The sequence below is a fragment of the Physeter macrocephalus genome, chromosome 10 (genome assembly GCF_002837175.3).
Source record: "Physeter macrocephalus isolate SW-GA chromosome 10, ASM283717v5, whole genome shotgun sequence".
In the NCBI taxonomy this organism is placed as follows: domain Eukaryota; kingdom Metazoa; phylum Chordata; class Mammalia; order Artiodactyla; family Physeteridae; genus Physeter; species Physeter macrocephalus.
This window is the reverse complement of record NC_041223.1, coordinates 52,720,928-52,748,017: the sequence shown is the minus strand read 5'-3', so window position 1 is coordinate 52,748,017 and position 27,090 is coordinate 52,720,928. Positions and strand designations below refer to the sequence as shown.

The window sequence follows — 27,090 nt, the reverse complement described above, 5'->3', positions numbered from 1 at the left end:
CACTCTGCATATATGGTAAACATTTTAAAAAATAATAAATACACTTTCTTGTCTCTCTATAAGAGCATTTTACAGTGTATAAAAGGATTCAGGGGCTTCCCTCGTGGCGCAGTGGTTGCGCGTCCGCCTGCCGATGCAGGGGAACCGGGTTCGCGCCCCGGTCTGGGAGGATCCCACATGCCGCGGAGCGGCTGGGCCCGTGAGCCATGGCCGCTGGGCCTGCGCGTCCGGAGCCTGTGCTCCGCAACGGGAGAGGCCACAGCAGAGGGAGGCCCGCATACCACAAAAAAAAAAGGATTCAGATTCTTGTACCAATTAAGCAAACTGTTTTTCTGTATAAAGTAGGCTTTATATGGAAAGAAAAGAAAAGAAAAGAAAGAAGAGAAAGAAAGAAAGAAAGAAAGAAAGGAAGGAGGGAAGGAAGAAAGAAAGAAAGCCTATTTCCACCAAGAGAGCTAGAAGGAATTAGCAAGTGAAACACCTAATGCTAAAAACCTGAGGGAAAAAAATGTGAACAATTCTGAAATGAAGCTTTTTTTGAAAGGTTGATATAAACGTTCCAAAAAGGAATTTGTTTTCAAGTGCGAACTATCTGACTTCATTTCAATCACATATCACTTTTATCTGATTTAAATAATTTAGAAAAAAAAAAGCATTATCTTAACTGAACTACTTTCTGTATCAGATTCTCTTTCTGACTCATGCACCCCAGTACGAACCATTCAATACTCTTATAGTGAGCATCCCCTCAGGTCCCTGTCTATTTTCTGAGTCTTTAGCTGTTTTTACTCCTCCTTCTCCCCTCCAAAACTCCCCATATATCCCAAGAGAAAATCCCTATTAAAAAATCATAATTTAAATACATTGTGACAATGTTACATTTGATTTAAAGTGGTAATAAATTATAAATTGCCAAATAATATAATTCACAATGCAAATCCCTGGTATAAAAAGAATCCATCTTGCCCTGAATATAATAAAGCAGTCCAGTGATTTCAAATTACTTATGAAATAAAGGCAAAAATAAGATGTAAAACACTATTTATAAAAGTCAAGTAAGAAACCAGTTACCATAAATCTTTTTACAAAGATAAATGTAATGTGCCTTTCTATTTCTAAAAATTTGAGGGGAGGTTTATAACTAGTGGTTTCAAAAATGACTTTAAGGAAACCAGAGATTGAATTACATATTATTTGTAATATATGACATATTAAATATATGTGACAATAATACTGCAATGGTGAGAAACAAATTAATCTTTGGACTTACTACTTTTCGGCAAGTAAATTTTTTTCAAAGTCTTTGCTATAACTGATTAATTTTTAAATGTTAGTTCTCAAAAACTTTGCTACTAGAGATACTATGTTAACTAAGGAGATACTGAAAGTCTCAAATAGTAACAATATGCCTACAAAATAAAACAAGATTGTTCTTGCATCTTTTGTTATTATAACAAATACACTTTAAAATAGACAACATTGCTATGCCTGTAAATTAAAAATACCCAAACCCTTAAAAAGGGGGTGGACCAGCAAAGAAAAATTGAAAATTCTTATTTAAAAATAAATCTGAAGTCCTTGCATTTCTTAAGAACTTGACTTGTCAAATCACGGTTTATCTTCTTTTGGACCAAGCTGTGTCTTCCACCATTCATCCATGGGATATGATATCAATTCTCCATTCTGTAGGTTTCAGTGTGAATTTTCGTGAATGTTTGCAAAGCTGGTACTGGACTTGAGACGTTTGGCTAAATAAATCAAAAGCATTATATTTTAACTTAAATTTAATTCTCTAAACATAATTATTCATTATTTTATGTAAACTATAGTATTCATCTATTAATTCTATGTTTGAATCTGAATAGATTCAATCTTATAAGAATTAAATCTAAATCTATTTTTTCTACCAACCTCAAAAGATATAACTTTGCTAGAAGCTGCACATGATTTTGTTAGAAGCAGTGCCAAATAAAACAGACATAATTTATATCATCCTGAACAATACAGTCTTAAATATGTAATAAAAATGAAAGTACTCTACTTTAAAAATGGAAGTGCTGTAAAGTATAATAATAAAATTATATATTTGAAAGTCTGATCTAGAAATCCAAATCTAAATTTCTCTTAAAAGAATTCAGTGAAAGAACTCTGTAATGTTTTTTAAAAAAAAACATTCAAATGGCTTATAAAGAAAAGTGAGTTGGATATTACACACATGTGCAGAAAACATATATGGCAGCTAATAAAATATGTACAATCAGTTTTGATCATGATGCTAAAGGGACTGAGTCATTAGAGTTAATAAAGAAAATCATGGCTATTTGGCTTGGTAATATGTTTTGTCCTTTAGTTAATCATGAATGTTTCTCATGTTCCAGAAATTAAAAACCACCATGCTATAGTGAAAGTATCTACATTGGATAACTAGGAATCTCTCTACTTCAGAGGTTCTCAACACAAGAATAGAGGTTATGATTTAGAGGGTCTGCAATGGGATTCAGACATTTAATTTTTGGTTTTGTGTTTTGAAAGCTCTGCAGACAATTCTGATATGTGGCCAAGGATGAGAACCACTGTTCTAGTTTCTATCAGGGTCTCCCCTGACAACTCTAAGTAGAAGATGACAACATGGCTTCCTGGACCAGTGTATTGCTTCAGCCTAAACTTAAAAAGCAACTTAAACTAAAAAACAGCCTAAACTGAAAGTCTACTTCTTAAGCCTTCAGTGGATTTGGGAAGCAAACTAAATCAAAAGGTTTTTTTTTTTTAATGTTGTTTAAAACTTTTAAAAGCAATCTAGTTTCTAATTACCAAATTCATTAAACTAACCAGGTAGCAGCAATACCAGTGAGTACATATAACTACAACTTCCTTGCTTCCTTATTCTCTATCTGATAAATCCCTACATCCTCCAAAATTCTACTCCAGGGATCTTCTAATGGTGAATTCCAACACCCAAAATGCAGAGTTCGTCTTCTATGCCTCTGTGGTCCAACCACACTGTATGCACTTCTACTACATTTGTTGTAATGATTGGATTATGGTCAGTATGTTCTTTGAGGGCATCTATTGTGCTTTGTTCCTTTTTAAAACCCTAATTCCTACCATAGGACTTGATGAATGGAAGTATATAAAATGGTAGCATAAAGAAAAGTAAATTAAAATTTCCATGAGGTATCAGCACAAGAACTATTTGCTTACACTAGCATTTCCTTAAGTTCATCATTTAATTCGTAATTATGAAACATTAATAGGTATTATGCAAAGGTCCTATTGTCAAGTTTGGGGGATGTAATCTTAGATGCCTTAATTTATATTCAGGTACATTACGAAGCTCATGAAAAGGAATTTCACAGGACTAGTATTTTAAGGAACACATTCTAGGAGTTGCTAACATTAAGTACAATGTTCTTTTATTCAACAAATATTTGTGAGTATCTACTATGGGTCAGGTACTATCTAGATGCTGGTGATATTGTGGTGAGCAACATAAACAAAATCCTTTTTCTGATGGAACTTACAGTTGAGTCAGGGTAGACAAACAAATGAGGTAGAAAATAAGTGGAAAAGTTAATTTAAATAGACTAAATAGTGATTAAATGCTATTAAAGAAAGATGATACAGGGCTTCCCTGGTGGCGCAGTGGTTGCGCGTCCGCCTGCCGATGCAGGGGAACCGGGTTCGCACCCCGGTCCGGGAAGATCCCATATGCCGCGGAGTGGCTAGGCCCATGAGCCATGGCCGCTGAGCCTGCGCGTCTGGAGCCTGTGCTCCGCAAAGGGAGAGGCCACAACAGTGAGAGGCCCGCGTACCACAAAAAAAAAAAAAAAAAAAAAAAAAAAGAAAGATGATACAGAAGAATTTTAAAAAGGGTGTATTCTTAGGTTGGGGGGGGTCATAAAAGTTCTCTTTGTGTCAGTAACCTTTGACCTAAGACCTGGATGACAAGGAGCCAGTCAAGGAAAGCAGGGAGGGAAAAATACAAGAACCTCGGAAAGAGGGCAGTGTGAATGAGCTTGGTGTTTGAGAGGAGCAGAAAGAAGGCCAGACTGCCTACATACAGCATCATGAGAAAGGAGAGGGGTAGACACAGGAGTTTAGGAAGGCAGATGGGGACCAGATCACATGAAGCTTGGAGAGCAGACCTTGGAATAAGTCTGTATTTTATTCTAGGTGCGACGGGTACACGGGAAGGGTTTCAAATGGGAGAGGAGCACGTGGTAAAATTTGCATTTAAAAATTTACTCTAGCCACTATACGGACAATGGATTGTAGTGGGTCAAGAAGTAGAAGTAGGGATACCAGTTAAGGGACCTCTGCCTTAGTGCTGGTAAGAGGCGGTGATGGCTTGGGCTAAGGTATTACCAGTGGGGATAGAGAAAAGATAATTTAAGATATATTTTTGGAAATAGAGCTGGCAGTACTTGATGATGAATTGAAAAGGGGTAGGGGAGGGAATAAGGGAATGGGGAAAGAAAAGAAAAGAAAAAGTTAAGAAATTGAAAGATATTAAAAGAAATTAAACGACAAAAAGATTTGTGGCTTATACAAGCAGATGGTTGGTAATGACTTTTATTGTGAAAACAATCAAACAAACAAAAACACTGATCAGAAGTACTATATATCTTCTGTAGAGTTAAATAGATTCGCAAAGCAAATAAGATGCTAAACTTTAAAAGTACACCAAGCCCTGAAAAATAAAGTTTCTCAACGGTGAGGTCCCTGCAATGTTTTGTTATTACCCTAAAGAAGCATTTTTAGGCCCGAGTTATTACATATTTACAGAATGCTGGCAATCTTCAAAATACTTTACTAAACACACCCATGATAAAGACTCTCTCCTCTAGTAGCTAGCTTTTTGAGGTGACAAGACATTACAAATTCAATGTAAACTGATCTACAAGCAATCTGTGTTTTTTTTTAAGTTAGATATATTAGAAGTGAAGTTAGATAAATGATGAAGAAATGCCAGAAAGAAATTTACAGGGGAAAGAATTTTTATATCATAGGTTCCTAGACTAGGAATAATATTTGAGAGAAAAAAAGCCTGACTTTTTTTTCTCTAGAAAACATTCTTTTTTAAAAAAACTAAAATTACTAAGGGATAAGTCCATACTTTCATTCTGATAATAAACAGGAAACCTATGAGATTTGGAGGTCACTTTTCTTTGGCTAGTTGGGACCTTCTAGTTAGTGTTTCTTTCTGCTCTGCCCTATTTGATGGGGAGAAAGGAAAGGAATGAACACATACTGAGCACATGCTATATGTCAAGTAACTTTCTTGCAACTACAATTCCAATTTGTTCATAAACAAATTGTCTGTGTGTAAGCTACAGTTTCTCCCTGCCTGCTACTTGTTTGGTGGTTCTGTCATGGGTGGTTCTGCCAATGGGCCTAAGAGCTCTCTACTATTTATCTCCCTATTATGGCCATTTCAGGTCTGTAAAGCCTTTGTTGCTATTCCTTTGTTGTTGTCAATCTTATTCCAGAGAATCTAGCTTTCTCAATTAAAGCTTCTGAAAGATACTGTATGTTAATGTTTGATTATAAAGTCACTTAACTTACACATCTCTTCTGTTAGTGAGCACAGTTGTAAAATTTGAAGAAGAGAGCTGTTTTAGGCTAATATAGTTTGAGTTCTCAGAGTATATATTATTTCTAAAACAGGCTTAGATTTTTTTTAAATACAGGTTTTTAATGTAAGTAAATAAACAACCATAAAAAGAAACTTACGTAGAATGAGTTTGCGTTTCTTTTGCTCTGAGTGAAGAAAACTACTAAGGTAGAAGACAACAGGTAGAAAGAGAATGAACACAGAAACAGCAATTACAGGCACTGTGTCACTGCAAGGGACTGAACAGTTGAAAGTTCGACTCCAAAGTTTTCGAGTAATATTCATCTGAAACAATAACAAATAATGTTACTCTATTTTATATTTAATTTGTCTTCAATTTCATACAATTATTTTATCAATAACAAGAACCCCAAATTTAGACTAAATACACATCCCTAAAAAATCTGTTAATAGTTGAGGACAATTTCTTCTGTCAGGGAAATAAGCTGGTTCACGATTAGTCATTGTATAAATTTATATCCATATAGAAATTTCATATTGTAAATTCATAATACTGTCCAAAGAATGTCAGCTTTTCACAGACTTCAAACACAGAACTTGTATCAATAGAAATATATTGTGCTTCATTCATTAAAAAAGATTTAAAAGGGTAACTATGAGAGGTGATGAATGTCAATAATTAGACTGTGGGAATCCTTTTGCAATATGTATGTATATCAAATCATCACACTGTACACTTTAAATATATTACAATTTTATTTGTCAAGTACACCTCAATAAAACTGGGGGGAGGGGAAGTCTCACAAAACAAACAAAATATTTTCTTTCATATGTTACCTATGTAATCTCACTGAGCTTGTTGCAATATTTTTAGACTGGAGATAAAAATACCAACTTTATCGGGCTTCTCTTCAAGAGATGATATCTATGAAATGCTTAATAGCTTATCTAAGATATTATGAAAGATTCATACTCACAGCAAATAATTTTTTAAGTACATAATATCTAATGAGTCATGGAAACTTTATTAGACAATATTAATATCTTATTTAGCCCGTAGATACACTTAGGGGCTGCAGTACCTCACTTTCATTGAGCTCATGATTTCTGTCAAACAGGCTAAATGATGTAAGGAAACTATCAAATTTAGCGTTTAAAACTGTTCTTGCCTAGATTTTGTTTAATTGAGATATGGTTTACAAATGGCGCACTGTACTCTGTTGTAATTTTTGCTTATTGCAAGATGGATGTTCTAAAATAGGTTGGTCATGTTGATTTCCTGTGTAATCCAACTTGTGTCATAGAACCAATATTCATTTTTCTTCTTTATTTAAAAAAAAGACTATTATTCTTTAAAAAGATGTTTATTATTTATTGGGAACCTACTAGAAGCCAGGTACTACTCTAAACATTAGTAACAGAGCAGTAACAAACAAAAATCCCCATGGTGTATCCATTTTAAGTGCTTTTTACCATTCTGAATATTATAGATCCACTATGTTCACTCTGAGCTGCTATAATTCACGCTCATCATTCTCAAACATTAAGTTTACCAATTTTGACCACAAGTTCTCTGCTTTTTGACAATAAATTTTCAGTTTCCTCTAATGCCTCAATAGTCAGGCATCATATTCCCATAAAAAGGCATGATTGCCATCTAGTGGTGCCCCATGTAAAGGCAGGCTATTCAACGGAGGAAAAAGAGTTTTTGTTGACTATTCATTCAATCAATACATATTACTAAGGGCCAACTATTTGCTAGGCACTGTTCTAGATACTGAACAGTGAACAAAAAAGGACAATGACGTCCTTGTCCTCATATGGCTTATATTTTAGTAAGGGGAGAAACACTACAAATAAGTAAACAAAACTTTTCAGATGGTAAGAGATATAAAGAAATAAAGCAACGGGATAAGAAGTAACTGAGGAATGGCTTCAGAAACATATTGTAGCAAAACCTAGAGACTTCTTGAATCAGCAACAAGTGCACAAGAAACTGAAATGAAAACATTTAACAATATACCCACACCTCTGAAAATGACACGCATTATCAAACTTAAAAAACAAAATGTATAAATGGAGTATAATCTATAAAAATAGTAAATCACTATGTTGTATACCTGAGACTAATATAATATTGTAAATCAACTATACTTTAATAAAAAGAAGTCAAATATACCAAATTATCAACTTACTTATGAAGTATCTGATTAATTTCCATTTTAGTTTGACACATCAGGATATTCTAAAACTTTATGACTTAGCAACTAGTTATTTCTGGTTGAAGACACCATATGCAAATTCCAATAATAATACTGAAGGCACATTCAACAACACTGCAAAACACGTGTTGTATCAGGAGCAAAGTACTTACTGCATCTTCCACATCAATGCATAAGTGTGTTCCAGATTCAGCCTTATTTTCAAGTTCATTCATTTTTTGCATTTCACTGTACAGACTACTCAGAGTTTTGTATGCGTCACGACAGTTTTTGCATACTTCCGAATAATTTCTTAACTGAAGAAGACTGTGTGCGCTCCCCTAAAATGTCAAAGGCACATATAATACACACAATAAACATTACATTTTTTAAACTTATTTGCCCTCCTGGAGGAAATAATAGAGTATGTTAAAGTGCTGAGCTGTGATGTGGGGCAGGTGGCTAAACCACTCTGAGCCTCGGTTTTATCTATAAAATAGGGACACCCTTACCTGTATTACAGGTCCCAAGGAATAGAGACTGGTATGTAGCACACAGCAAAATATTTGGTACTTTCTAGTCGCCCCTGAATTTTGAAAACCACTGCACTAGCCACTGCTAACTGAGGGCAACACTAGCTCATATACCAAATTATTGATACCTAAATACCAAAAATTTACTAAGTTATCTTGTCATTTATACATCTGCCCTTATCTATCCTACACTCACCAAATAAATAAAGTATACCCTTGCCTGTGCTGACTTGAACCCTGAAGTCTGCCTTACTGAGACAGAGAAGACTTTATAATGAGTTAGGAAAAGGCACCCAAACTACCCCCCAGCCCTCTTACCCCAAGGCTTTTAATCCAGTCCTTTCAAGTCAACAAAAAGGGACTAATACCAATGAATCATATAACCTAAAATATAACCTCAGGTACTGGATATAAGACATTATGTTAGTGAATCTCAATCTTTTCCACTTCTGGGACTGACACTTGTATTTCAAGAACAAGTTTGCTAAACAGTCAATTCACACTTTTGTTTTCTATTCCCTTTATTCTTTACCTTATAGCCTGGAGAAATAATATTAACTATCAGAATGAAAGAGAAAAGGAAAAATTAAAGGAATTAAGCTGATGTAGCCCCTACAACATTACCCTTACTATCTACTTGACAGAGAAACTCAGACTCTCTTTAGTTCTGCCACTAGAAATAGCCCATTGCCTGTTTTTCACAGAACAATTGTACATTCAGCTAAATGTGTTCGATCAAAAATGGAGCACAGGGCTTCACTGGTGGCGCAGTGGTTGAGAGTCCGCCTGCCAATGCAGGGGACGCGGGTTCGTGCCCTGGTCTGGGAAGATCCCACATGCTGCGGAGCAGCTGGGCCCGTGAGCCATGGCCGCTGAGCCTGCGCGTCCGGAGCCTGTGCTCCACAATGGGAGAGGCCACAACAGTGAGAGGCCCGCGTACCGCAAGAAAAAAAAAAAAAAAAAAAAAAAAAGGAGCACAGTACCTTGATGGGGGAGAATAATTTAGTCATTTATATTAAAACTTAAAATGTACATATCATTTGACATTGCAATTTCACTTCTAGGAGTCTACCAGACAGATAAAGATACAAATACCTGCAAAAGACTGTCCATATTTGTGATAGTAAAATACTGAACCAAACAAAAATCTCCATTGATACAGGGACTGATTGACTAATGGTGGCACAGTCAAACAACAAAAAGCCCTGCAACGTTTAAAGCAAATGAGGAAGTAGGATTCTGGGAAAATGATGACATCAGCATGTGCCATTCCTGATTTCTTTTCTGAAGAGACTCAAAAACAGAAGAGTAAACCCAGGCCCTTGATAGCACTGTTAATTATAGAGGCGTGACATGAACATTTCATCACAGGAAGGTTGTTTGACAGCTGTCACACCACTCCCAGAGAAACTAGCCGGAACCACAGTCTCTTGTGACCCTCTATCCCCTGCAACCACCTACTGTCCTCTGGAGATGCGAGGGGCTGGAATAATAGCCCCACCCTGCCTGCGGGACCACCCACAAAAAGCAGTCTCCACAGCCACCCAGACAGTCCAGGTTCCCAGAGAAGCCACCTGCAAACATATACTACATAAGGTGGAGTTGGTCTGGAACCTAAACCCACATCTCTGCCTCATCACTGAGCCAGAAGGCACTGCCACAGCCAATACCATTAATTTCACTGCTACCACCTATCTCTTTAGCTGGTTCCCCTCCCCTTTCAAACACACACACACACACACATACACACACACACCCTATAAAACATTGGCATTGCCCAGAACTCAGTCCTTGGGGCCTCTTCATCACCTCTAACTACACTCACATCCAAATCTCCAGGCTTGATACCATCTGTACCTGATGACTCTCAAATCTACAGCTCCAGCTCATACCTCTCCCCTGATAATAAACAAACAAACTAACTGATTAGTTAATTAATTTTTTAAAACCATTCAATTTAAGGAAATAGAAAAATGACAAAACCAAAAGAATATAGGAGGAATTAATAAATGCAAAAGCATAACTTAACACATTAAGAAAAATAAAACAGAAACTGATAAATAAAGCCAAAGCTGGGTTTTCAAAAAGATCAATAAATATAAATGTATCTTCAACAAGTCTAAAGAAAATTCAAGGGAAAAAAGGACTCACAAGTACAGCATTTGGAAATAGAAAGGAAATGTAGCTATATATATGATAGAAATTTTAAGGAGTAACCAATTACTAAATGCAATGCATTATCCTGGAATGAATCCTGAAACAGAAAAGGACATTAGTAGAAAAACTGGTGAAATCAGAATGAAGTCTGGCATTTAGTTAATACTTATATACCAATGTTCATTTCTTATTTTTGACTAATGTACCTTGGTAACATAAGGTGAACATTAGGGGAAACTAGGTCAGGGATATACAGGAATTCTCTGTATTACCTCTGCAACCTTTCCGTAAGTCTAAAATTATTCCAAAAAAAAAAAAAACCATTTAAAAATAGCCAGTTAAAATCTGTAGTGGAGGAAGAAAAGATATCGTTCATAAGGGCACCAAACACTATGTAATACCTTGAAATAAACTTAAGAAACGTATAAACCTATATGAAATTTAAATAAATAAGTAAAACTGTGCTAGAGAACATTAAAAAATAAAGAATAATGGTGGTTGCCAGGGGCTAGAGAAGGAGGAAATGGGGAGTTATTACTTAATGTGTACAGAGTTTCAGTTTGAGAAGATGAAACATTCTGGAGATGGATGGTGGTAGAGTTGTACAACAATGTGTAATGCCACTGAACCGTACACTTAAAAGTTGTAATGTGGTAAATTTTATATTCTATTTTACTGAAATAAAAAATAGGGAATATATACTGTACTCCTAGATAGGAAAGCTTAATATCATAACAGGTCAATTTTTCCCAAATGATGACTCTAAAATGTAATGCAATTCTAATAAAATATCAAAATGATTGATTATTTTGAACTTGGTTCTAAAATTCATTTCATGGATTTATTTAGTAAATCATGTTTTGAAAGTCAAGAAGTCATCAGGAAAAAAAGGCTGGCGCTAAGCCTTACATCTTACACCAAAATAAATTTCAAACAGATAAATGATGCTTAAATGTCCAAAACAAAACCATGAAAGTCCTAAAACAATCACAGGAGAAATTTTTAAAATAATCTCAAAGTGGGAAAAGGCCTTCTAGTGTGACACAAAATCCACAAGCCATTAAATTAATTTTGGTAAATCTAACAACATAAAAATTAATGGGCTTCCCTGGTGGCGCAGTGGTTGAGAGTCTGCCTGCCGATGCAGGGGACACAGGTTCGTGCCCCGGTCCGGGAAGATCCCACATGCCGCGGAGCGGCTAGGCCCGTGAGCCATGGCCGCTGAGCCTGCGCGTCCGGAGCCTGTGCTCCGCAACGGGAGAGGCCACAACAGTGAGAGGCCCGCGTAACGCAAAAAAAAAAAAAAAAAAAAAAAAAAAAAAAAAAAAATTAAAATTTCCTTCATATCAAAAAGAGAATCATGATAAAAAGACAAACAACAAATGAGGAAAAAATATTTGCAACTAACATCCCAGGAAAAATGCTAATTTCCCTAAAGTGCATTCATCAGAACTAGTGTCTTTGGTCTCTAAAACCAAAGAGTTCCTAGTCAAATAGGCTTGGTAAATGCTGTATACAAAGTTACCACTTGAAGTTCTATATAATGTACATTAGTCCACTAAAGTTCTGCAGTCCTGTATTAAAGCATTTCTTACCCTTATTAAGAACACTAAACCTTTTTTATGGGCTATCTATTAAAATCTTGCAGAACATATTTTGGGAAACGTTCATCTAATTGTTTTTATTATACTCAGCGAAATTCATATTCTATGTTATCACATTTATTAAAGAGAAAGTCATACATACCTATATCCTAAATATATTTCTATCTATTTGTGGGGATTACCTACTTGTTAAAAAGCAAGTTTCAAAACTAGGATTTTACCAGAATTCCAATTTCACCCCTCACCACTACCAGGAACGTTCCAGTACTAACATTCAAGGGTCAGAGGTGGAGAAAACAAAACCCAATAAGGTAGGTTTCTTAAAGGCTACCTTTTATATTATAATTCAAAACTCAAAGTTACCTTATTAAACAGCACCTTTTAAAGTAGGTAAAATATATTTAAGCACATATTGAGGCAAAGAATAAGCTTTTTATAGACAGAATCATACTGAATTGCAAAATACATTATTGCATAAACAAAGTCAAGAAAAATTGTGATAGAACAACACTGTGTTTTAATTAAACAATCACATGCCTCAGCTAATATGTTCATACTCATTAACTCATTGGATCCTGACTACAAAATACTGGAAGGTAGGCAGGGTAGATCTTACTATTCCCATCCTACAAATTAAAAAACTGAAGTTTTGATGATTTGCCTAAGGGCTAGTAATAGAAGAATTTAGCAGAAATCCAGGTCTACCTCTACACTGTGTATGTAGATAAATATCAACAATTAATGCTATAAAAATTGGAATTATTTATTATTCACTTGGACAAGACAGCATTTTAATTTCAAGTGTCATATATAAAATACCTGAAGGTTATTCTCAAAGCAGGTCAAGGTGTGATTAAACAGATTCAGGAAGTATACTGTGCTATTTGATAATTCTTCACTTTTGTTCGTTAAACAATCTGTCAAGAAACCAAAAAGTAGATTAATATATCTCAAGCAACAATTATATATAGTCATTTATTGCTCAAGCTGTTATCTTCTGTTTCACACTATCGTAATCCTTTATTCAAACAAGCATGAAGTGTTCCACATTAAGAGAATTTTCCAAATACATGAAGCTTACCCCTTTTAGTTTCCAAAAGATTTTTTTTACATCATAACCATTTTAATGAAAATATTAAAATAGTCACATACTTTTCACTCTTTGTAAAAACCATATACCAAGTAAAATTGAAATTGATTTTTGATGGTGCAAAGTCTTAATCATGAATATCAGTTATCAAATGCTGCGTAATAGGAGTACTCTTAGTGCTGTTTAGGCATAAGACTATTTATCCTGCATTAATTTTAGCTAAATTCATATGCTGTTTGATTGTTTTCTGTGTTAAATTTAGTAGTTCTGGGTCTCTTCCATCTTCACTAGTGGGTCAGTTATTGCATCTAAGAGGTTAATCTTTTAAAATCTGCTCTTTCTAATCTATTGTGAGTTGGGAGACCAGAGAAACAAGCTGGTGAGAATTTTGCATAAAATACTGATAAAGGGACTTCAAGTAAAATCTGGAAATAAATACACTCGTTTTATGTCTTTCTAAAAATCTTACATAAATGATATTCCTCTGCAACTTGCTACTCTCACTTAGCATTAGCTCAAGTTCATAACTTTGAATTGTTTTCTATTTCTATGTATGAACATAGCACAATTTTTTTTATCTATTCTCCCTTCTTGGATGAACTTATTCTTTATCCTCAGTTTGCTTCTGCCTCTTCCTGTGCTCTCAGCTTACCCTCTGGGACCCAGGTTCAAGTGGCTGTGGCATCATATCCTGGAACTCACGGTCAACCATTTCAAACTCACTTTCCTAGAAACCTTGCCCTTTTTACATTCCACATACTCACAAGTATTTAAAACCTTCATTAACTTTCTCTACTCCCAATTGTGGTTGTAGAACACTATTATAGAAAATTCTAAAGTTATAATGACGGGACTAAATTCAAACTAGTTTCAGGGCCACAAAACAATCCTTGTAGATGCCCTACCAATTACTCCACAAGGGATGTTCAAATACTTTCTATTCTCTAGTACTCAACCATACTCTTGTTCTTCTTAAATTTAACTGAGAGCTGTATATTATACACACTCAGGGCCATCTATTATGATCTTTCAACTGGGAGTGGAGAGACAGGATAGAAGGCTGTTGCAATTATCCAGGAGAAAGGCAGCAATGCAAACAGGAAGAAATCAATGGATAAGAGATACACTGAATAGGCAGTGAAGAGTACTAGAATATGCCAACTCAAAATATGCCTCTTTGGCATATGGATTATTCTGAGCTAAAGGCCTTTAAGGACTTCCCTGGTGGCGCAGTGGTTAAGAATCTGCCTGCCAATGCAGGGGACGTGGGTTCGAGCCCTGGTTGGGAAAGATCCCACATGCTGCACAGCAACTATGCCCGTGTGCCACAGCTACTGAGTCTGCGCTCTAGAGCACATTAGTCACAACTACTGAGCCCGTGTGCCACAACTACGGAAGCCTGCGCGCCTAGAGCCCATTCTCCACAACAAGAGAAGCCACGCAGGGAGAAGCCCGCGCACCGCAAAGAAGAGTAGCCCATGTGCGCCGCAACTAGAGAAAGCCCGCACACAGCAATGAAGACCCTACGCAGCCAAAAATAAATAAATTTTAAAAAAATAACGGCCTTTAAGAACCAACAGATTCAGGAAAAACTCTAAAAACAGGGCACAAGTTTTTATTTTGTAGATAAAATTTACACTTGTAAAGGAAATTTCCATTTGTAAAGATGTCTCTCTTTCTCAAGAAAAAGAAAAGGGAGGACTCTTAACAACTAACTCTTACCAATGGAGATGGTTCTAACTTAAATCTATATAACAAACCTTACTAAACAATCCTGTTTACCATACTTTTCCTGGTCACTTTCCCATAACTTGCCTCCTTCATCCAGAAGACCAAAACCCTTTCTCTTCTGATTATCCTAAGATGGTATATAAACCCAAATTCTAACCATCCATTTGGGTTACTCATCACTGGGCGCTCCCATGTGTACATGTGCAATGCACTTGTTAATAAACTTGTTTGTTTTCTCTTGTTACTCCGTCTTTGGCCAGTCTAATTAGAGAGTTCCAGCCAGAGAACCTAAAATGGATAGAGGAAAAAGATTTTTTCCCTCCCTTAGAGTAGACATTAGGATATGACACACTATACAATGCATGCACTATTATAAACAACAATCACTACAATGAAAGCTAATGTTAACTCAGTAGTTGCCATGTTCCAAGCACCATGCTTGTACTTTAAACACATTTATTCAATTCTTACAACAATCTTAGGAGGCAAGAACTATCATCTCCATTTTCTAAATAAGGAACAAAGGCAGAGAGGAATTAAGAAGTTACCCAAGGTCATAAAACTGGTAAGTAAAAACCTGGAATTTCTGCTCAGTCTGATTCCTGAGCCTGCACTTTCAAACACTACAAATATAAAATACCTACACTCTAAACAATTAAAATTCAATACTGGGAATCAATAAATACATGCCACTGCTCCTCCCTCCACCACCCATAGATTTCTTACGCCATGCAGGGATTCAGGCAGTCGCTACCAACTGATCAGTGCTGGCAACTGAGATGAAGCCTAAAACTGGTAAACAGGGCAGCAACTAGCACATAAAGACTCCTTTGTGCAAACTGGAAAAAGACATTCCCTCCAGGTAGATTATTTACAAAAAAGTGCTCCTATCTCCAGAAGCTGAGCTGGAATCCAGCCCCACTCACCCCCTTACATGGCCCCCTAGTGTAGGACTTGGCCTGCACCTGGCATACCTGAGGCCCTGCTGATGAACCTATTCCAAGAGTCTTTCCCTCTCTGAACTCACACACTCTACATTCTCTGCAGCTTTATCTTCTCCAGCATGTTAAGTCCTGTTCTGACTGTTCACCTTATCATTTAAAAATCTGAGGGATCACTTTACAAATTAGGAAACAGCTAGAAAAATAAAGTGATATACTGAGGATCATACATCAAGTTAGTAAGGCATTGAAATACAAAATATACTTTCCAGGCTCTTGATTAAGTATTATCTTAATTATACCATTTTTCCTTTACTATTTAAAAATGTTACTCTCTCTGTTGGCTTTCAAAAAGTTCACACACTAAATTCTTAAAAAAAAAAAAATAACATAAGTCTCCCTTAATCCTGGTTTAACATCATCACAAAGTAGCCTTGAATCTTTTTACACAAGGTAGAGTATATATAAATAAAAACAAACAGTTACAAATATGCATAATATTATTATATTGTGCTAACGAGATTGAAGAAGTTTTCAGTTTTTGTAGTTGACATTTTGGAGGGAAGTAGAGGGAATACAATTTCATCCACAACAACTGTACATCTGTGTATAATAAGCCACGCCATGGCAACTGACATGCACGATATGGGGGTGTGTGTGTCCCTGTATTGTCTTACAAAAGCAGTATAAAGCATGAATATGAGTGATTCATACTTCTATACAAAGTATGTAACTGAAATAATTTCTTTATAAAAAAGTAATTTATGGAATAATGAAAAATAAACAAACAAGTAATTTATAAAAGGAAGCTTCTCTGAACAACAAAGAACTTAATCTCTTTTATTTTACTAACAGTCATTCCTTTTCACTTGAAATAATTTGAAAATTAAACTAAAAGCTAATATAGACTGGCCATCTTATTACTGCGTTAATGCAGTACCACCAAAATTTTTTCAATGATCATTAGACAGTGATATTATAAAGCACAAAGGAGTTCACTTATAAAATGAGATTTAAAATGTCTTCATTATTAAAAAGCCCTGACTTTCTGATTTAAAACAAAGGAACTCCAATAAAAATCCTCTTTTATCCTTTTGTAGGAATTGGGACCATAAGGTTATAAGCAGTGAGAAGCTATACATTTTAGAAATTAGTCAGTTAAGAAATATTAGTAGTAATAAAGCTTCCTATAAGCACTAAGTGAAGTGGTCATTATGAATTTTCCTCATCTCAGATAATCAATGAAGCCTCATCAAGGACAGATTAGCATAGCTTCTTTCTCAGTGAGGGCTCAAGCATCAGCTCAAGAGGCATTCTTAAAGGTGTTAAGGATTCAAGTTACGACCTTACATAGAAACCCACTAAATATCATAACAGGAATTATGTATGCATCTTTAGATAAAGTATTTGGCATCTATTAGGAGTTTGTATAAGGATCTCTGCTGTTTTTCAAAACTAGTTCTATAGGGAACAACAGAGACAATTACCAATTTCTGAAAAATAGGGCAAGCTTCAGAAAACATAGTATTAAACTATGGGAACTTGGTACTTAAACAACATAATTAAGTTTAATAAGTACGAAAACTAGGACATTTTAAGTTATAAGATATAAATGAGTCCAATGCTTAGTATGTTACCATTTAGATAAAATATGGGAAAGATGGGTTCTGATTAATTGATCTTCTGGTTAACTATCAAGTTTTATTATTGATTTTTAAAGAATCAAGACATAAAAAGTGAAGGGTGGCAGAATATTTGCCATAAGGATTATTCTGAGCTGACGGCACCTGGAAAATAGCCAAGGCAGAGAGAAGCCTTCTGTGAATTTCCCTTATCTGCTTGAAGATAGAGCTTCCAAAAGAAAATCAGTTGTCATAAATCCCTTCTCCAGGAGTTTCATCAACTAGGGAAGATTTTCTCCTATCAGAGGAAAGGAGACCAATCAAACAGAATGGAGAGTCCAGAAATAAATTCCTGCATATACTGTCAACTATGAGCTGAACTCCTAGAAACAGAGAGCAGAATGGTGATTGCCAAAGGCTGGGGGGTGGGAGAAATGGGGAGATGTTGGTCAAAGGGCACAAACCTCCAGCTGTAAGATAAGTTCTGGGGATCAAATGTACAGTATGGTGATTTTAGTTAGCAATACTGTATTCTATACTTGAAAGTTGCTAAGAGAATAAATCTTAAATGATCTCACCACACACACACAAAATGGTAATTATGTGACATGACAGAGGTGTTACCTAACACTATGGTGGTAATCATTCTGTAATATATAAGTGTATCAAATCAACACACTGTACACCTTAAACAATGTTATATGTCAATTATATCTCAATAAAGTTGAAAAAAGAAAAAAAAAAAACAAAGTACCAAAACACTTTACCATAAAGCAATTCATGGTCTCATCAAATCTGGTCACTCTACTAATTATTCACCTGTCATATGCATAAGATAACCAAGAAGCATCTCAATAACCAAGCTGTCGCTATGTCAACAATACACTTCTTTTTTTTTTTTAAACTTTTTTTTTCAAACACATAGACTTTTTTAAATTTTTTTTTTACACAGCAGGTTCTTATTAGTTATCCATTTTATACATATTAGTGTATATATGTCAATCCCAATCTCCCAATTCATCACACCACCACCCCCCGCCCCGCCACTTTCCCCACCGTGGTGTCCATACATTTGTTCTCTGCATCTGTGTCTCTATTTCTGCCGTGCAAACCCGTTCATCTGTACCATTTTTCTAGGTTCCACATATATGCGTTAACAATACACTTCTGATAACAGCTTTAAAATTGTAAAGAGGAGAAATCCTTGATATATTTTCTTTACTTCTTAACAGTCACTCTCCACAAGAATTAATTTCCATGTTATTTGTAATATGAATTGGAAGAGTTGTGTACACTCATTTTGAGTTTCAATCAGTTTCCAAAAACTCATTTCTAATGAAGACTAATATCATTCAAAGACACAGAAATTCTAAAGATAAAATAGATGGTAGTGGTAACGGATGGCACTCTCTCTTTTTTTTATATTGGAGTATACTTGATTAACAATGTTGTATTAGGATGGCACTCTCTTTCATTGAGTGTCTAGCTTTCCTTTCATCAAGTAATAATGGCAAAGACTAGGTGCGAACCCACAGCTAGATCAAGTAGAAAGGTGATTTTTTTGGGCAATATATTACTTTTAAAAGTATTCTTTTAAACAATATTTTAGCTTTTATATTTTTACATGTTTATATTTTTAATAATATTATTTTTAAAATTTTTAATAGCCCCTTAAATTAACTTTAAAAGATTTTTATATAATTATAGTTTTGCATTTTCTAGCACAGAGGATGAAAAAGGAATAGTCATTTTATATCAAAAGATATATTCTTACAAAATGGATCACATATTGGTTTAAGTCTCAAAAACAAATTTTAAAAACACCTCAGTGGTTTTTGTTCTTCCTTTGTAATTTTTTTCCTTCCCATTTTATCTTTTAGGTGCCAGACTTAATAGACTCCAGATTATTTACCATTAAAGAGTTCTATTGCTGGCATCACTTATCAGCTCTGTATTTGCAAATTTAATAACTAGATCACCACAAAAAGTTAACTGAGACAAAAGGGTTCATAGCTTGTATTTAACAGTTTTACATAAGTTCTGAGAAAACTGACCAGTCTTTTTTTTTTCCATGTTTTTTTTTTTATTTTTTTAACATCTTTCTTGGAGTATAATCGCTAAAAATATGGAACACTTCACGAATTTGCGTGTCATCCTTGCGCAGGGGCCATGCTAATTTCTGTATCGTTCCAATTTTAGTATATGTGCTGCCGAAGCAAGCACGACCAGTCTTTTTTTATGTTTAAATAAAAAAGCAAATAATCTAGATTTTGGGAGGAATATTTATACTGCGTTTTCATGTATATACGGTAGGGGAGGAAACATAATTTTCCCTCTACCCTTGTAAGTTCTCAGCTGGGTCCCCTGTAACAAAAGACAGATCAATAGGAGAAAAACAAACAGAAGTTGGTTAACTTGTATATCTCACATATACACGGAAGATACAAAGGGAAATTGAGTAACTCAAACGGGTAGCTTAGAAGTCAGACTTGAATATCACCTTCAGGTAAAAGCAAAGAAAGATGGGTGGGGGGAGGTCAGTTATGGGGAAATGACCAGGAAAAGTGAGGTAAACAAGCATAAGGTTATGCAGATTATGTCCCTGGCTTCTCCATTTACAAGATTCTCTAGTGATTTAAAGTCATCCTTTTCTTCCTGGTACAGAGAGGGAGACACCCTTACAAGTGGAGATTTCCTTAATAAATATAAATTTCTCATACAAAATGGTTATTTCTACTCTGTTTTCAGAGCTTCTCCTGCGTCTGCGGTTTCTCAAAATAATCAGCTCAAAATAATCCTTATGCCAAAGAGGCATATTTTGGGATGGCACATTTTGGTCTCCTACAATACAAAATGACAACATCCTAGGCAAACTTCTGATCAGGCACAAATTCATTTAAAATTATAGTGTGATATGATTGCTTTCTTCCATTTAATTAAAAGAGTAAATATCCTTTGTATTCATTTCTTTACCTATTTCTAAAGGTCAAAGATTTTAAAAAAAACAATGACTGGATAGGTAACAAATGGATTATCATTTAAGTAAAAGGAAAAGAGAAGCCTTTAGCATCATTTATTCAGAAAATAAAAGAGTGAGGATCCCATGAAATCAGTGGTTTAATAGATCTGGTTGCTAGAGACGCGATTGTCTCAGAACCTGATGCCTGATTCCTGATCATTGCTGAGCATTAACATTAGAAAACGCGCAACCCTATTAAAAATTTTTTCACATTATCTAGTTTTAATTTTATGTAGTACTGATAGGTCTTTAGAAAAAAAAAAGAGTATTTCACATTTATATTTTTAGTAAAAGACTAGGTTTTCCATGATATCAAACATGTATAGAGCATAGATATTAAACTTTGTAGGGCTAAAGTGTAGGGCTAATATTTCTTAAAATGGAGATTGCAATGAATTTGTCAAATAGCACTTTAAAAATAAAATTAGGCCTAACTCATGAACACTGTCTATTCAGATGAACAATCTTAAAGCCCTCTGACTTTAGTTCTAGGTTCTTGATCTGCAGTTCGTTTACACTTTCTGAGCCCCCATTCTACCTCACAGGGCTTATTGTGAAGTTCAAATGAACCAAGGGCCATGACATTGAGAAATATTATTTAATTTAATTGCTGACTTGCTATTCACCTTCTTTAGCTCATTTTTTCCTTCCTTCAAATTTCTTTTCTCACTGCTTTGTAACAGAAGACTATGTTGCTCAAGAAAGAATGCTTTATTAAATTTTGGTAAAAATTGCAAAGTTTTTTGAACAATTCTTTAAATTTTTCAGAAAATGTTCATGTTATCTTTATTACAGAGATTTGCAGAGAACATAATTAGAAGTGTTTCCAGGTAATTTGGTAAAGATTATTCATTTCTAGGTAAAGTGATTATTTTATTTTATTTTATTATTTTTTTTAAAGATTATTTTTGATGTGGACCATTTTTTTTAAAGTCTTTATTGAATTTGTTACAATACTGTTTCTGTTTTATGTTTTGGTTTTTTGGCCTCTAGGCATGTGGAATCTTAGCTCCCCAACCAAGGATCAAATCCACATCCCCTGCATTGGAAGGCAAAGTCTTAACCACTGGACCACCAGGGAAGTCCTAGATGATTACTTTAGAATGAATACCCAAGGGAAAACAGCTGAGGAGCGCAAATTTATAAAACTATTTTATTTCCATATAAAATACAGAATATAAATTATGATAAATTTTAAAATGTGAAAGAAACAATGAATGGAAGATAACTTTTTTAAAATGCATAATCTGGAAAAAGAAAATAGCCAATCTCTCTGATTACATCTAACATATGAATAATCATGGCAGATTTGGACAGTCTGTCAAGTTTTAAAAACTTTTATGTATTTTTGAATAGGTATTAAATGCTATGGTATACAATCCAAAGGGTACAAATGTAAGCAGAATGAAAACTAAGTCTTCCTGTCTTTCCTGCCCACTCAGCTATCTAATTCTCCAAAAGATGTCATATTTCTCTGCACCCTCCTTGGCCATATATTTTGGCCAAATTAATTTAAATTAGGAAGTAGGGCTTCCCTGGTGGCGCAGTGGTTGAGAGTCCACCTGCCGATGCAGGGGACACGGGTTCGTGCCCCGGTCCGGGAAGATCCCACATGCCGCAGAGCGGCTGGGCCCGTGAGCCACGGCTGCTGAGCCTGCGCGTCCGGAGCCTGTGCTCCGCAACGGGAGAGGCCACAACGGTGAGAGGCCCGCGTACCGCAAAAAAAAAAAAAAATTAAATAAATAAATAAATAAAATAAATTAGGAAGTAAACATTTCATTTTTTTCTTCAGAAGAAGTTCAATCAAGGAATATTTTCAAGACAGGATGCCTCACAGAAAAACAAAAGTACCCTAAGAATTTATTCTAAAGAGTTTTAAATCTACCATACTGAGTAAATATTTAGCAAAATGTTTTCTTTCCTTTTTATTTTTTTTTAAATAGCCGGAGAAGAAAGCTATTTTAAATTAGTAAATTCATTACAAAATACCTTTTAAAGAAAAGATGCTTTACCTCTCAAGTATGTAAATTAAGTAACATCAGTCGAAAGAAGTGAATCCCAACACATACCCCACTTATTCTAATTAACTGATTTTAAATTATTTGCAATTAACATATTTTTCCTATATCAATGGATTTTTCTGAAGGGCTTAAGAATACTTAAAAACAGCTCTTCTGTATAAGTTAAGCAAACTCTGTTCAATCATATTTATACTAAAAAGTTTTACTCCAAAAAAGTAAAGATTTGCTTTTAAAAAAAAGTTAGCTGTCAGCCAAGCCTCTGTTCAAATCACCAGAAAATTTGAATTAATAGAGACAAAATTAAAAGAGTTAATATTCAATATCCATGATATACTACAAAGGAAAAGAAACTTAGCAGGGAGTCTTTTTCCCATTTACAGTTTTTCTTCATATGAACTAAACAAAAAGACAAAGTCCTTAAAAAGTTAAGCTCCTTAATGACTTACAGGTACACAGATTTTTAATTCACTCTATCCTTTCTATTTCCACAGCCCATGCCCTACTTAATGTTTTCTTTGCTTCTTGCCTAAACCATTGTAAGAATTTCCTCACTGGTCTCTCTCTTCCAATGGGGTTCCGCAAAAAAAAAGAATAAAAAGGGGTCTTTGTAGTTTAAAAAAAAAAAAGCTCAGAAAGTGCTAGGTTAAATGATGTTTAAAAGTTTTTTTTAACCTATAGTCCTTCTCACTGCCTTTAATATTCTATGTGTATCATAAATTCCCAAGATACTATAGCATATAACCATTTCTTAATACTATGCTGGTGTTCTAAGCAGTATGAAAAATGTTGGCATAAGTGATAAACTACTAATAAGTGATAAACTACTATATAGGTCAAGGTCTTACCTTCCCTTTCCAAGTTTACCTCCCATTGTGCTTCCAGCATCCTGTAACGTCTACTACTCTTTTATACCTCTGTGCCTCTGTTCACGATGCCTCCCTATCTGCAATGTCCTTCCTCTCATCTCTACTTATTGAAATCATGCCCAGCCACAAAAGTGTAGGATCAAAAGGTACCTCCTCCAGGAAGTATTTCAAATTCTCTCCAATCTGATTTATTTTCAGCTTCCCCAAGACTCTATAACTTTATTATAGCAGTTATTTGCCTGCTTTAGGTTATATTGTAACTATAACTTTCTTCCTCAAAAATTATAAGGAATACAAAATAAGAATTTCCTAGTATATAGCTGGTATTCAAAACACTTATGAATTGAAATAATGATTTTAATTTTCCCAAAGAATGCTTGAAAATAGACCTCATTTCATTATACAAATACATACAAGCCTGCAAAACTGGTAGAACAGACGTTATCACCTCCCCCTATCACCAGATGACAGATTATTATAAACATCATAATTACTATTATATTAAGCAGCTAACATTCCTTGAACATTAACTATATGCCAGATACTAAGCTAAGTGCTTTACACAGTTTATTTCATTTACTCCTCAAAACAATCATATAAAGTAGGTTCCATTATTACCACCAATTTACAGATGAGGAAACTGAAGTTCCAAGAGGTAAAATTACATGCCCAAGGTCTGACAGTAGTAGGTTAGGGCTAATAAATGGCAGAGTTTAGAATAAAATCCAGATCTGTCTGACTGCAAAGCTCACTGTTAACTGCTACACTTTTCTGCCTTTCAGTATTTGCCCAAGCATTTCTCACTAATAAACCGTGATGCTAATCACAGTTCATTTAAACTTAGTAATAAAAAATATTCAAAATTTTCAGAGTTCAAATAAAGTGACATCTATACTGTTGAACCATGAAGCAACATGAAAATGAAAGAATTACTTACTTGCACAATTTGCCTTCTGCCATGTGGAATTGAAAAACTCAGACAGAATCACAACTATCTGCATTCTATCTGCCATTAAGAGACTTCTGGCACAACTATGACTCTCTGAGGAATTCTATAACGACAAAAGAAAAAGAAAGAAAAATACAATCTGAATATTTTTAGACTTCCCAAACAACAACCTGAGGCAAAAAAACTTATAAAAATAATTCAAATATTTATTATAAGCATTTAATTTTTTTGAATCAAATAATGATGTCATTAATAATAACAACTGTAATAAAACAATAGCAGCTAACATTTATTGGTACCAGGTTCACTTGCAAGGGAAGGAAATCTTTGCTTCCTAAATAAATAAGTACTTGCTTCTATGGTACAATCTCAACTGCTTAGGCCCACATGTAATATTTCTTACTCCTTATGCACAGGAAAAAATTCTGGAAAGCTATTCACCAAAATGTAGCAGTAGTTATCTCTGAATAATGGAAATCGAGCGATTTTCGTTTTCTTTTTGGCCTCTTTTACACTGTCTAAATTTTTCTACAATGAACATATATTATTTACACATTTTTAAAAACCTGGTGGATAAATGATCACAAAACATTGTTTCATCTTCTGGGCATTTTTTGGCTCAAAATCTAAAATCCACGAGATAATGTGATATATCCAGTTTGTACCGAAATAGTTTGTACCCAGATAGAAGAACATGCTTTCCACAGATCATTTTAATAATGAAACTCACACTATGCAAATAATAAATTCAAGTTCCTAAATTATTGGATCCTTATCTATTTCCTTTCCTTTTTGCCCCAAGCAAGGAACTAAGTCCTGCTGACTCTTCATTCTTTCAAAGTTATTTAACTCCTACTATTTACCGGGCACTATAAGAATCTTGGGGCTTCCCTGGTGGCACAGTGGTTGAGAGTCCGCCTGCCGATGCAGGGGACACGGGTTCGTCTCCCAGTCTGGGAAGATCCCACATGCCGTGGAGCGGCTGGGCCTGTGAGCCATGGCCGCTGAGCCTGCGCGTCCGGAGCCTGTGCTCCGCAACGGGAGAGGCCACAACAGTGAGAGGCCTGCATACCGCAAAAAAAAAAAAAAAAAAAAAAATCAATACAGGTAGAAACTAGGGGCCTGAATCAAGATGGTGGAGTAGAAGGATGTGCTCTCACTCCCCCTTGTGAGAACACCAGAATCACAACTAGCTGTTGGACAATCATCAACAGGAAGACACTGGAACTCACCAAAAAAAGATACTCCACATCCAAAGACAAAGGAGAAGCCACAATGAGACGGTAGGAGGGGCACAGACAAACAACAAAAAGGAGGACACGGGACTCACCCAAAAAAGATACCCCACATCCAAAGACAAAGGAGAAGCCACAATGAGACGGTAGGAGGGGCACAATCACAGCAAACTCAAATCCCATAACTGCTGGGTGGGTGACTCACAGACTGGAGAAAAATTATACCACAGAAGTCCACCTACTGGAGTGAAGGTTCTGAGCCCCACATCAGGCTTCCCAACCTGGGGGTCTGGCAGCAGGAGGAAAATTCCTAGAGAATCAGACTTTGAAGACTAGTGGGATCTGATTGCAGGACTTCAACAGGACTGGGGGAAACAGAGACTCCACTATTGGAGGGCACACACAAAGTAGTGTGCGCATCGGGACTTAGGGTAAGGGGCAGTGACCCTGGGGGAGACTGAACCATACCTACCTGATAGTGTTGGAGGGTCTCCTGCAGAGGAGGGGGTTGGCTGTGGCTCACTGTGGGGACAAGGACACTGGCAGCAGAGGTTCTGGGAAGTACTCCTTGGCGTGAGCCCTCCCAGAGTCTGCCATTAGCCCCACCAAAGAGCCCAGGTAGGTTCCAGTGTTGAGTTGCCTCAGGTCAAACAACCAACAGCGAGGGAACCCAGCCTCACCTATAAGCAGTCAAGCGGATTAAAGTTTTACTGAGCTCTGCCCACCAGAGCAACACCCAGCTCTACCCACCACCAGTCCCTCCCATCAGGAAACCTGCACAAGCCTCTTAGATAGCCTCATCCACCAGAAGGCAGACAGCAGAAGCAAGAAGCACTACAATCCTGCAGCCTGTGGAACAAAAACCACATTCACAGAAAGACAGACAAGATGAAAAGGCAGAGGGCTATGTACCAGATGAAGGAACAAGATAAAAACCCAGAAAAAAAACGAAATGACGTGGAGATAGGCAACCTTCCAGAAAAAGAATTCAGAATAATGATAGCAAAGATGATTCAGGACCTCAGAAAAACAACGGAGGCAAAGATCGAGAAGATGCAAGAAATGTTAAACAAAGACCTAGAAGAATTAAAGAACAAACAAACAGAGATGAACAATACAATAACTGAAATGAAAACTACACTAGAAGGAATCAATAGCAGAATAACTGAGGCAGAAGAACGGATAAATGACCTGGAAGACAGAATGGTGGAATTCCCTGTTGCAGAACAGAATAAAGAAAAAAGAATGAAAAGAAATGAAGACAGCCTAAGAGACCTCTAGGACAACATTAAACGCAACATTCACATTATAGGGGTCCCAGAAGGAGAAGAGAGAGAGAAAGGACCCGAGAAAATCTTTGAACAGGTTATAGTTGAAAGCTTCCCTAATATGGGAAATGAAATAGCCACCCAAGTCCAGGAAGCACAGCGAATCCCATACAGGATAAACCCAAGGAAAAACACGACGAGACACATACTAATCAAATTGGCAAAAATTAAAGACAAAGAAAAATTACTGAAAGCAGCAAGGGAAAAATGACAAATAA

General features: G+C 35.7%; 1 protein-coding gene and 1 non-coding gene across 2 annotated transcripts in view; both read right to left on the bottom strand.

Moving 5' to 3' along the window:
- Positions 1-1,518: 1,518 nt before the first annotated feature.
- The window catches only part of OSTM1 (osteoclastogenesis associated transmembrane protein 1), a 36,207-nt gene continuing 10,635 nt past the window's right edge, over positions 1,519-27,090 (bottom strand). The window contains exons 2-6 of the mRNA XM_007120206.4: positions 24,298-24,412; positions 12,890-12,987; positions 7,950-8,117; positions 5,734-5,899; positions 1,519-1,748 (exon numbers count right to left, since the gene is read on the bottom strand). Of these exons, the coding sequence (XP_007120268.1) occupies positions 1,693-1,748; positions 5,734-5,899; positions 7,950-8,117; positions 12,890-12,987; positions 24,298-24,412 (603 nt within the window). The 3' untranslated portion in view covers positions 1,519-1,692. The remainder of the gene's footprint in view (positions 1,749-5,733; positions 5,900-7,949; positions 8,118-12,889; positions 12,988-24,297; positions 24,413-27,090) is intronic.
- LOC112062104 (U6 spliceosomal RNA) lies at positions 19,574-19,677 on the bottom strand. The gene has a single exon (XR_002890559.1). It is a non-coding gene; the product is annotated as a U6 spliceosomal RNA (small nuclear RNA).